Source organism: Bison bison, unplaced genomic scaffold (assembly GCF_000754665.1).
Source record: "Bison bison bison isolate TAMUID 2011002044 unplaced genomic scaffold, Bison_UMD1.0 scf7180017864225, whole genome shotgun sequence".
Lineage (NCBI taxonomy): Eukaryota > Metazoa > Chordata > Mammalia > Artiodactyla > Bovidae > Bison > Bison bison.
The window spans coordinates 871,730-883,411 of record NW_011494797.1 but is presented as its reverse complement, the minus strand read 5'-3'; the positions used below and the strand labels follow the sequence as shown (position 1 = coordinate 883,411).

The 11,682-nt window shown below is 37.2% G+C and overlaps 1 protein-coding gene across 2 annotated transcripts in view; it reads right to left on the bottom strand.

Moving 5' to 3' along the window:
• Nucleotides 1-6: 6 nt before the first annotated feature.
• The window catches only part of TGDS (TDP-glucose 4,6-dehydratase), a 19,880-nt gene continuing 8,204 nt past the window's right edge, over nucleotides 7-11,682 (bottom strand). For both annotated transcript variants that reach the window (XM_010845861.1, XM_010845862.1), the window contains 8 exons: nucleotides 10,315-10,457; nucleotides 9,101-9,199; nucleotides 7,684-7,743; nucleotides 6,410-6,453; nucleotides 5,273-5,438; nucleotides 2,974-3,032; nucleotides 2,332-2,429; nucleotides 7-762 (listed from right to left, as the gene is read on the bottom strand). In XM_010845861.1, the coding sequence (XP_010844163.1) occupies nucleotides 677-762; nucleotides 2,332-2,429; nucleotides 2,974-3,032; nucleotides 5,273-5,438; nucleotides 6,410-6,453; nucleotides 7,684-7,743; nucleotides 9,101-9,199; nucleotides 10,315-10,457 (755 nt within the window). In that variant the 3' untranslated portion in view covers nucleotides 7-676. The remainder of the gene's footprint in view (nucleotides 763-2,331; nucleotides 2,430-2,973; nucleotides 3,033-5,272; nucleotides 5,439-6,409; nucleotides 6,454-7,683; nucleotides 7,744-9,100; nucleotides 9,200-10,314; nucleotides 10,458-11,682) is intronic.

Sequence of the window (11,682 nt, the reverse complement as noted above, 5' to 3'; positions counted from 1 at the left end):
AAAAGCCACATGATACATTAAATACATGAAAATATTGATAATTTTATAAATAAAATCATTTTAAACAGTTAATACATGGTAAAATTTCTCTGATACAAGATGACTTATATAATTCCATGATCGATTTTGAAACTATAAAAACTATCTCTTTTATAACTTAATTTTATAAAAATTATCAAAAGTTAAAAAGTGCTAGATATGCTTCCATTTGTTCCATTTTTAAAGCAATTGTAGCACAACATCTGACCTTAAAAAGATAAATTAGGGCATAAGGTTCATCCTATACTGCCTAAAAGACTTTAGAGACTTTCTAGGCAGTGGGAAAAGCTGGAGAGTTCAATGTCAGCAAAGGCTGTCATCTGCCCAGAGCTACCTGTCCTTGTTCTCAGAAACAGGAGATTCATCCTTCCCGACCCACATCTACCAAGGAGTCTTTCTATGCATACTGGTTCCTAATTTTCAGGATAAAATGTTTCTGAGAGAATTATGATTATTTAAATCCTGTGCTGATACTGAACCTCTTCTAAAGATTGAGGCATTTTACATTTGAATTTTATACACAAAGTCATAATCTAATTCCAAATGAAAAAGAAGATGCTTCATTTGGTCACTTGATTTCATATTACTTGTCGAGGTAGGTAGGATAATTTCCTTCTTTCTCTGAAAACTGTCCCGGCTATACAAATGGTGGTTGTACCGGAAAGGGTTCTAATGCTTTTTCTGCATTCTTCCAGTTGTGAAAATTCTCTCTGTACCACTCAACTGATAAGACAAAAGACAAAACAAATAAAAAAAACTAAACATCAGTTAACCATATTTACTGAGTTCCTACTAAATAAGAAAAGTCTTGCCCATCAGCTAATGTGTAGGCAAAGATTGCCTAATGATGAAAACAATTCGATTTTGAACCAATGATGTTAATCAGGAGATGTTTCATCACCTGGAAACTTAGATTTAAGAATCAACAATTTTGGGGGGAGAATGGATACATGAATATGTATGGCTGAGTCCCTTCGCTGTTCACCTGAAACTTTCACAACATGGTCAATTGGCTGTACCATACAAAATAAAAAGTTTAAATAAAAGAAAAAAAAAAGAATCAACATTTCTTTTTCTCTTTAACTTCAAAAGTCCTTCAATGCTGAATTTGCTGGTTAAAACATTCTGAATTTAGACAATTCAGGGGAAAAGGTAGCTAAGAAACTTGTGCTGGTTTTAAAGTCACAGGAAAAAAGTGTAGTGTTTTGTTCATGTAAATAAATGTCACAATATTGCATGATAGGCATAGTGAGATGACATGAACTTCCTTCTGTTAATATGCAAAATTACTTTATGCTGCTATCTATAACTTTATTAATAAAGTTTTTCAGTTGAAAAAAATGATAAATTATCTTTGAATTTGCTTTTTAGAACTCAATATAAGTATTTTCTATGTCCAGTTCTGAACCAAGACTTTTTTCCTACACTTGGGTATCTTTTTTCATGAGTTCATTTCTAAACAGAATTTAACAGATATACATACATATACACAGATTTTATATAGACTTATTTTAATATATTTCTGCTGCACACATTAAATTTGTTTCCTATTTGTTTCAGTATAAAAAGACTCAAGAGACTCAAAGACTGCAACTGTCTCTATTTTACCAAATCTCAGATGCCTGATCTTAAGATGAACCATTACTTTACAGATTAGTAAGAAAGAAAAAAAGTTGAAACAAGAATTATCAGACACTGCTGCTGCTGCTGCTGCTAAGTCACTTCAGTCGTGTCCAACTCTGTGCGACCCCATAGACGGCAGCCCACCAGGCTCCCCCGTCCCTGGGGTTCTCCAGGCAAGAACACTGGAGTGGGTTGCCATTTCCTTCTCCAATGCATGAAACTGAAAAGTGAAAGTGAAGTCGCTCAGTCGTGTCCGACCGACTCTTAGCGACCCCATGGACTGCAGCCCACCAGGCTCCTCCATTCATGGGATTTTCCAGGCAAGAGTACTGGAGTGGGCTGCCATTGCCTTCTCCGTTATCAGACACTAGTGACTGTAAAACACATACCTCTGAAGGAGGTGAAAAAAGTGAAAAATGTGCATCTGAGAATCAATGAAATAGGTATTTGACAAATGCTAATAAGAAGAAGCCTGATCAGAAGTTAGTCTGTGAAGTTCAAGACACTTAATTACTAATGTTAGAAATACATTAAATGCAAAAATTTGAAAAGCGAAAGTGATTTACCATAACATTCTGCCAAATTTGTAGTGTCCTAAAAAACAAATTATTGTGCCTTAAAATTTTTCTGAATCTCCCCCTACCCTCAAAGGATCAATTTATAACATACTTGTTTTTTTTATTCCTTCTTTCCAAGGTACTTTAGGTCTCCATCCCAAGCCATGTATTTTTTCTGACTTCATTGGATATCTCATGTCATTGGTAGGTCTTAGAAAACAAAGCAGATTTAAAATGACACTGTGGATATATATTTACAAATCTAAATACTTAAGAGAAATGAGTCCATAATTCAAATTTTTTTCTCAAAAATTTTCCCCTGATGACCCCATTATAGAAAATTTATAAAATAAAGTATATGTTAAAAACCATCTATAATTCAGATGCCTAACCCTCTGTGGCTTATCCTTTACTTATTTCAACCACATATAAACTTGTTAGGACTCTTTATGCTACATGTCCTGGGTCTGGTAGTTTATAGACATTAGAAATTATATTTTAAAATACTGCCATAGCAAGATGTTATTATCCCTATGTCACATTCAAAGAAATCTCAGAGTTGGAAAGGGTCAATAAACTTTAAGTCATACCAGTGTTAACGTTATACTTTATTCTTATTACATTTATAGTTAGGAAAAAATATTTTAGCAGAAAACTGAAGAGGAAAACTTTTCTGGGTAAGGACATACATTTATAATCTTATAAGTACCTAAGACTTGAAAACTTTCCCCCAATTTTTTAACTTGTTACTCACCTATCATCAACATAATCAACCCAGTTTTCCATTTCAGACTCTGAATTGGTCTCTTTGATCTGTCAAAAAGGAGAAGACGTTTAAGTCAAATTATAAAATGAGATCAGTGAATAAAAATGGTATTCAACTGATTCAAACTATAAGAAAAACAGCCTCCTCCAAGTGGGGAAGGCAGCTAAGGTGAATAACATTTTTATTAACACTTTCTATACTTTATAATCTAAATTCTAGCTGAAGCTCAGAAAGATTACACTTTATAAAAACTATAGGAAAAAATGAATTTTTTGGCTTTTGATTATTACTGAGTGTGATATTATGATTTAAAATCAGAAACGTCTATTTGATGTTCATCCCTGTTCCTGGCACAGAGCTCCTAAAAATACCTAAGTGATGAAAGATAAAGGTGTTGTTTGCTATTTATAACAAGTCCCTTTCAACTACATCCAGTTTATGTTAATGAGTGATTTTTGGAAAGCCCCTAAGAATGAAGACTGGTTGCCAAGGGAACCAACCCAGCAGTTAGAGGATGGAACTCAGCCTCCCTGCTCCCACCTCCGGGAAGGAGAGGAGACTAGAAGTTGAACTAATCATCAGTGGCCATGATTTAATCCATCATGCCTACTTAATGAAGCCTCCATAAAGACCCCAAGAGGAAAGCTTCCAGGTGCTGGGAGGGCGGCACACACGGAGAGGGTAGGAAGCTCCATCTCCTTTCCCTCGTATCGTGTGCCCTATCAGATCAGATCAGTCGCTCAGTCGTGTCTGACTCTTTGCAACCCCATGAATCGCAGCACACCAGGCCTCCCTGTCCATTACCAACTCCCGGAGTTCACTCAGACTCACGTCCATCGAGTCAGTGATGCCATCCAGCCATCTCATCCTCTGTCGTTCCCTTCTCCTCCTGCCCCCAATCCCTCCCAGCATCAGAGTCTTTTCCAATGAGTCAACTCTTCACATGAGGTAGCCAAAGTACTGGAGTTTCAGCTTTAGCATCATTCCTTCCAAAGAAATCCCAGGGCTGATCTCCTTCAGAATGGACTGGTTGGATCTCCTTGCAGTCCAAGGGACTCTCAAGAGTCTTCTCCAACACCACAGTTCAAAAGCATCAATTCTTCGGCGCTCAGCCTTCTTCACAGTCCAACTCACATCCATACATGACCACTGGAAAAACCATAGCCTTGACTAGATGAACCTTTGTTGGCAAAGTAATGTCTCTGCTTTTGAATATGCTATCTAGGTTGGTCATAACTTTCCTTCCAAGGAGTAAGCGTCTTTTAATTTCATGGCTGCAGTCACCATCTGCAGTGATCTTGGAGCCCAGAAAAATAAAGTCTGACACTGCTTCCACTGTTTCCCCATCCACTTCCCATGAAGAGATGGGACCGGATGCCATGATCTTTGTTTTCTGAATGTTGGGCTTTAAGCCAACTTTTTCACTCTCCACTTTCACTTTCATCAAGAGGCTTTTTAGTTCCTCTTCACTTTCTGCCATAAGGGTGGTATCATCTGCATATCTGAGGTTATTGATATTTCTCCCGGCAATCTCGATTCCAGCTTGTGTTTCTTCGTGCGCCCTAAGGATCTCCTCTATTCTTTGTAATAAACCGGGAATCCAGTGGGCAAACTCTTTTCCTGAGTTCTGTGACTTCCTCTAACAGATTATCTCAGACTTATACCTGGCTGATCAGAAGCACAGGTGAGTCAAGTCTCGGAACTGACATGTGAAGTGAGGGCAGTCTTGTGGGACTGAACCCTTAACCTATGGGATCTGACACCATCTACAGGTAGATAATGTCAGAATTGAGTTAAACTGTAGGACCCTACTAAGCTGGTGTCTGAGAATTGCTGGGTGTGGAAAACCCACACATTTGGAGTATAGAAATGTTCTGTGAGTAGTGCAAAGGAAAACACGCTTTTCCATTTGCTCAGTCACTCTTTCTACTGCATCTTGAGATTTATAATTGATGCTCACTAATACATACAGAACTATTATTTATATATCGTTGTTTCTTGATTCTAGGGCACACGATTTAACATTTGATTTCTTGAACTTGATTATGTCTTATAATGCATATGTACATTTAATATAATGGAATTTTTTTTCCTGGAAAGCTGTGATTGAATAAGTGATACACTTTCCAAAAATGACACATCTCAGCACATAATTATGAAGTTCTTTCTCTTACCTTTCACTTTTCCAGTGAGTAAATGGTAAATTGCTGATTTTGACAAAATTTGTGATTATTGTCACTAATTCGGTGACTTTTGAAAATATTACCCTTTTATAATATATACATACCAGCTGTATTAGTTCTTTGGCAAGCTGGAGAACTGACATTTCAAAATTGGTTCCAATGTTATAAATTTCACCTGGTTTTCCCTTCTTGAGGACAGTGAGAAATGCTTCTACTACATCAGTAGCATAAAGGAAATTTCTTGTTTGAAGCCCTGTCCCATGAATGCAGCTAAAAAGATGAAATGAAAAAGAGAATCATAAAGTGTAAAAAAGTAAGCTCTCCCAAATCCGGGTAATGCAATGACAGTACAATTTCAGAGAAGCCAATTCCCATAAAGATCCCAGATATCTCTTACTGAAAATACAAATTCTCATGACTTCTAAATTTTATCCATGATTCTTTTTTTTTTTTCTAATTTTATTTTATTTTTAAACTTTACATAATTGTATTAGTTTTGCCAAATATCAAAATGAATCTGCCACAGGTATACATGTGTTCCCCATCCTGAATCCTCCTCCCTCTTCCCTCCCCATACCATCCCTCTGGGTCGTCCCAGTGCACTAGCCCCAAGCATCCAGTATCGTGCATCGAACCTGGACTGGCAACTCGTTTCTTACATGATATTTTACATGTTTCAATGCCATTCTCCCAAATCTTCCCACCCTCTCCCTCTCCCACAGAGTCCATAAGACTGTTCTATACATCAGTGTCTCTTTTGCTGTCTCGTACACCGGGTTATTGTTACCTATCCATGATTCTTAACACATCTCCAAATCGTCTGTGGGTACTCATTAGGAAAGTAGCAAACACCTAAGTGACCCCTGCAGAAGTCGTTATTCATCAATTCTATACCTTAAGTTCATTTTGAAGACTATCTATAGTTCTAGGAATTAAATACATCTTTTGAAAAAAATAAAATTACGTAAAGATAGATGACAAATTGTTTAATGCCATAACTCAAACTTTTAAGGTAGATTATTTAAGGATTAAAATTATTTTAGTAACCAAATTATAAAGATGAATTAACCATTATAATTATTTTAAAAACTATTACTACTAGTTGTAGAAGGCATTGTTAAATTTGTTGTGACACTAAACTCTAAGGCCTCCAACTCTACCGCTTTATGATTTTCAAGAAAGACTGACACTAAATACTCTAACATACCAGAAAAACATGCATATAAAGGTAAATAACATACCATTTCCTGTTGTGTTGTAGTAAAGATATAAATTTTGGAATAACCTAAAAGAATATTTAAATATCATTTCAGACTTTGGAAATTCATTCATAATTATAAACTTGAAATCATAACATTAAAAGAATATTATTGTTAAGAAACACACGTAAGGATAAATTTTAATTATCAGTTCACAAAATACCTATTGTAATTTTGATAAGTAAAAGAACTCTAAGATCATTTCCTATTTCATAAAACCAGTTATCGCTAGATTAAAATGAAGATAAAATGATATAAATAGTGAAAAAGAGTTCAGGTAAAGTCTTCACGAACAGTTTATTCTCACTGTAAGCTCACTTTTGTGTTGGTTTTCTATCGGCATGAATCATAGCTTACTTTTTACTTTATATACAGTATCTACACAATAAGTTATTGTGAAATTAATATAAAGCAATTCCAGTGCCACTGTATACAAAGAAAATTCATGTTAAACATGGTGAGACAAGAAATTATTAAATTAATAATATGCATGTTAAGAATATTCTAAAAATTAAGCCAACTATATATTAATATCAGCAAATTATGATATGGCCCTTTTCTTTGGGCACACAGATCAATGCAATAGCTAAGAAGTAAGAAAATCCAGCTCAAATGTTTAGCAGTAAGACTAGTAGTTACTTAACATTGAGCTTTATGTTACAGAATCAACCATATATACATTTTCAGCCTTTTAACAACACGTTGTATTTGCTAAACTACTTTCTGGAAGACTCAGGCCTGCATAGTACAGAGGAGTTGGGGAACAGTTAACCAGCGGACTATAAGACAAATTTATGTACAAGCTTCCTGCATCACTCTCTAACTAGTGTCTACCTTTCTTTACAGCCTGACATATGGCCTGACTGCAGACTAGGAAGGAGTCTTCACCGGCAAGATGTTAATGATGGGAGTATTCTATAGTGCTTTAGAATCCTGCAACGTACAAGGCATGTTCACATACATCATCTCACTGGATCTTTCAAAATTCTTCCTAAATATTATCATTACCCATCAAGTTAAAGATGATGCTCAAAGGGCCTAACTGAGGCCATTCCAGCTTGTAAGTATCAAGCTGAGACTTAAATCAAGTTGTCAAACTCCAAACCTATTGAGATTTGCATGTGGCCTATATAGCATTTATAATTATGGTTAATTACAACATAAATTATTTTGTACAAATCACTGAAGTGAGATTATTTTAAATCAGGAGAAGTTAAAATCACTAACACACAACGTGAATTCAAGGTAAAATGTACCTTTTCTGGATATTGATGAGGTCCATAAACGTTACTGCTTCGTGTGATGACAACTGGAAACTTAAAGAGTATTTGACATTATGGTCACGGAAAGGTCCAATAATTGATTATCTAAAGATAAGTAGTTTTCTCTTTAGATAAAACTAAAAATATGGGCACTTTTGGCTAAATAATTCCACACACCTTTAGGACAGAAGCGAAGGGATTTTTTTCTAATGTAAGGTTCCTGAAAAGACAGGAGAGGATGAGATTCAGAAAAAGACAGAGGCTCCAAGAGAAAGTAGAAGTCTCTTTACTGGGACAAGGGAAGGATGAAAATAGATGGAGGCGGGTTTGTAGGTCTGATTGCAGAAACTAAAGACATTTCCACCTGATTATTTCAAAGACCACCTGAGATGTTAAACTTCCAAGCTGGCTTTCTCTGTGGGACCAGCCCTTACAAATGAAAAGAGCTACAAGACCAACACTACTGGACCACAGGAGGCTAGAGAACCTGAAGTAATTCCTCGCTTCTCCTGTCTGACCCAGTCCCGAATAACTGGAAGATCAGTGGGAAGTGAAGTGCAGGGATTCGAGCTGTTGATTCATAGTAGGCAAGGCTCCCGCAGGGACACTAACACAGCCAAGGGGACAAATCCAGCTCCATTCATGAGGGGCCGAGAGGAGCAGTGGCAGGTAAGGGAATCTCCTCTGCCTCTGTCTCCCTTCACTCTGAGGACTCCTTGGAATCAGGATTTTCCAACAGGGCTTTTCACTCTAGCTGTCATTAGCGAAGTAGAAACAACATATATACGAATTGCTCCTTTATTTTTTTATTTGCTGTTTTGGCCATACTGTGTGGCTTGCAGGATCTTGGTTCCCAGACCAGGGACTGAACCAAGGCCCATGGCAGTGAAAGCGCCAAGTCCTAACCACTGGACTGCCAGGGAAATCCCTAGAAATTGTTCCTTTAAATGATGGACTGGCTAAGAAGAAAGGTCAATGCTTTGTCCACAAAATGTTGAAAATTAGTTTTTTAGATTCCTTAATATATAACTTTTCTCAGTCTATGTCTTCTCATCTTAATTTTATTTTATTGTACTGGTTTTGCCATATATCAAAATGAATCTGCCACAGGTATACATGTGTTCCCCATCCTGAGCCCTCCTCTCTCCTCCCTCCCCATACCATCCCTCTGGGTCGTCCCAGTGCACCAGTCCCAACCATCCAGTATCGTGCATCGAACCTGGACTGGCGACTCGTTTCATATATGATATTATACATATTTCAATGCCATTCTCCCAAATCATCCCACCCTCTCCCTCTCCTACTATGTCTTCTACTCTAAAAATAAAAGGCTGGCTAATGATAACCTGGAGTTTTAATACCTAAGTCCAAAAAAACAAAAATGATTCCAGTTTCTGAAGCCAATTCTTACCTTATACTGTTCCCAATAAGACTGTACAAAACACTCAGCAGCTGCTTTAGATGATGCATAAGGATTTGTAGGTTGTTTGGGTGAAGATTCATCAAATTCCTAATTTTAAAGATATATTAAAAAAGTAAGTATTATGTACACTTGCTAAGTTGAAAAATCAGAGAACATATTACAAACTTGAAATGTTAACCACTTACATTTAAAAGACATTTATTGAAACCCAGCTATGTGCCTGGCACTTTTCTAAGCACTTTCTTTACATGTAATAACTTCTTTATAGTTCACAACAACCCTACAAGGAGGACAGGACAGCAAGTGCAAAGTCCCTGAGACAGAACTGAGTCCAGTGGAACTACAAGGAGGCTGGTGTTGGGGAAGAGAAATGTGAGATAAGGTTGGAAAGCTAGAGGCCAGAGCATGTGGAACCCTGAAGGCCTCTGTCAAAACACTGACGGGTTTTTGATCAGAATAACATCAAGATCTGACTTAGGTTTTAAAAAACATCCTGGCTACTGTGTCATATCTGACGTAGGTCGATGAGAGTATAAGAAGGAAGAGGCTTGCTGATAAAAATTGCAGAGAGATTTTGCAAATGGTTGATTCTCAGAAGTGGGATGGGGCATTAAAGACAAACGGTCAGGTCTGCTTTTTCTCACTATAAGTCTTTTCAAGCTACTTTTTTTTTTCCCCTTCTATATGTGTTTTGGTAAATAAATATATTTTAAAAATAAAATGAGGTCACTGTAAACACTATGAAAAATAAAGACTGAACAATGGAGCCACTTTTTGTGTAAAAGTATAATGTTTACAAATGATTAACAGAGAACAGATTCCAGCTTCTATAACAATTTCACACTCACTCCTTGACAGTGCGATGTGCTTTTCTGAGCAGAAGATAAGGGAGACAGGCCTTACGCTGCAGCCTAACTTATACATGTGCTGGCCCATGGGAATGACATTCACGATGTAAGACTGGGTGGGCAGTAAGAGCTCACTTTCAAAACACTGTCAAATTATATAAAATCTGTACCAGACTAGGCTGTTGTTTCCTATGTGGGCTGGTATTACTTGATTTAAACAATGGAATAACAGTCTGAAGAGTCCCACAAGTGTGTAAAATCAGAGGATTAAAAAAAAGTCTAGAGTATTTTCATCAGACAAGTTTGTATGGTGGTACAGGGTAAGTAGTTGAAACAGACATCTTCTAAGCTCACCTGATCAAGACTGCCTCCATAGACCTCATCCGTGCTGACGTAAATAAACTTCTCCACTCTGGCTTCATGAGCAGCACTTACCAACACATGAGTACCGTAAACATTAACATAGGTAAACTCAAAGGCACGGACAAATGAAAGGTCTAAAAAAAAGAAGAAAAATCTGGAACAGTTCCTTTCAAAGGACAAAGGAAATAGCAACCAGTAGACTCAGGCGTGGGCTTCCCTGGTGGCTCAGATGGTAAAGAATCCACCTGCAATGCGGGAGACTTGGGTTCAATCCTTGGGTTGGGAAGATCCCCTGGAGGAGGGCATGGCAACACACTCCAGTATTCTTGCCTGGAGAATCCCATAGACAGAGGAGTCTGGGGGGCTATAGTCCATGGGGTCTCAAAGAAGAGCTCTATTTACGTTTTTTCATTTACCATAACTGCAACAGTGGAAAAACTAACATAAAGGTGAAATGCTATTTATGACTTCTTCAAGCTTAAATTACATACTACATGTACATTCTTAGAACCTAGAAAACTATCAGTGCTATTTTTATAGGAAAACCTTTTTGTTTTTAATTCTAAAAAGAAAAAGAAGACATGATACAGCTAAAATCTTAAGTGCTCCTAAATTTTAAAGGTTTTGGACCAATTAAAAGGTAGCAGGGTTTGCTTTGCTGGTATCAAGAATTATTATAAAGTTACAGTAATTAGAGTGTGGTAATGGCATAAGGATAGACAAAGACCAGTGAAACAGAACAGGAGCCCAGAAACAGAACCATGTGTATATGGGTACTTGAAGCTGGTTTTAGAAAAGGCAGAGGAACCAGAGATCAAATTGCCAACATCTGCTGGATCATCAAAAAAGGAAGAGAGTTCCAGAAAAACATCTATTTCTGCTTTCTTGACTATGCCAAAGCCTTTGACTGTGTGGACCACAATAAACTGTGGAAAATTCTGAAAGAGATGTTCATACCAGACCACCTGATCTGTCTCTTGATAAACCTGTATACAGGTCAGGAAACAACAGTTAGAACTGGACATGGAACAACAGACTGGTTCCAAATAGGAAAAGGAGTATGCTAAGGCTGTATATTGTCACCCTGCTTATTTAACTTATATGCAGAGTATAGCATGAGAAACGCTGGGCTGGAAGAAGCACAAGCTGGAATCAAGATTGAGGGGTGAAATATCAATAACCTTGGATAAGCAGATGACACCACCCTTATGGCAGAAAGTGAAGAACTAAAGAGCCTCTTGATGAAAGTGAAAAAGGAGAGTGAAAAATCTGGCTTAAAGCTCAACATTCAGAAAACTAAGATCGTGGCATTTGGTCCCATCACTTCATGGGAAATAGATGGGGAAACAGTGGAAACAG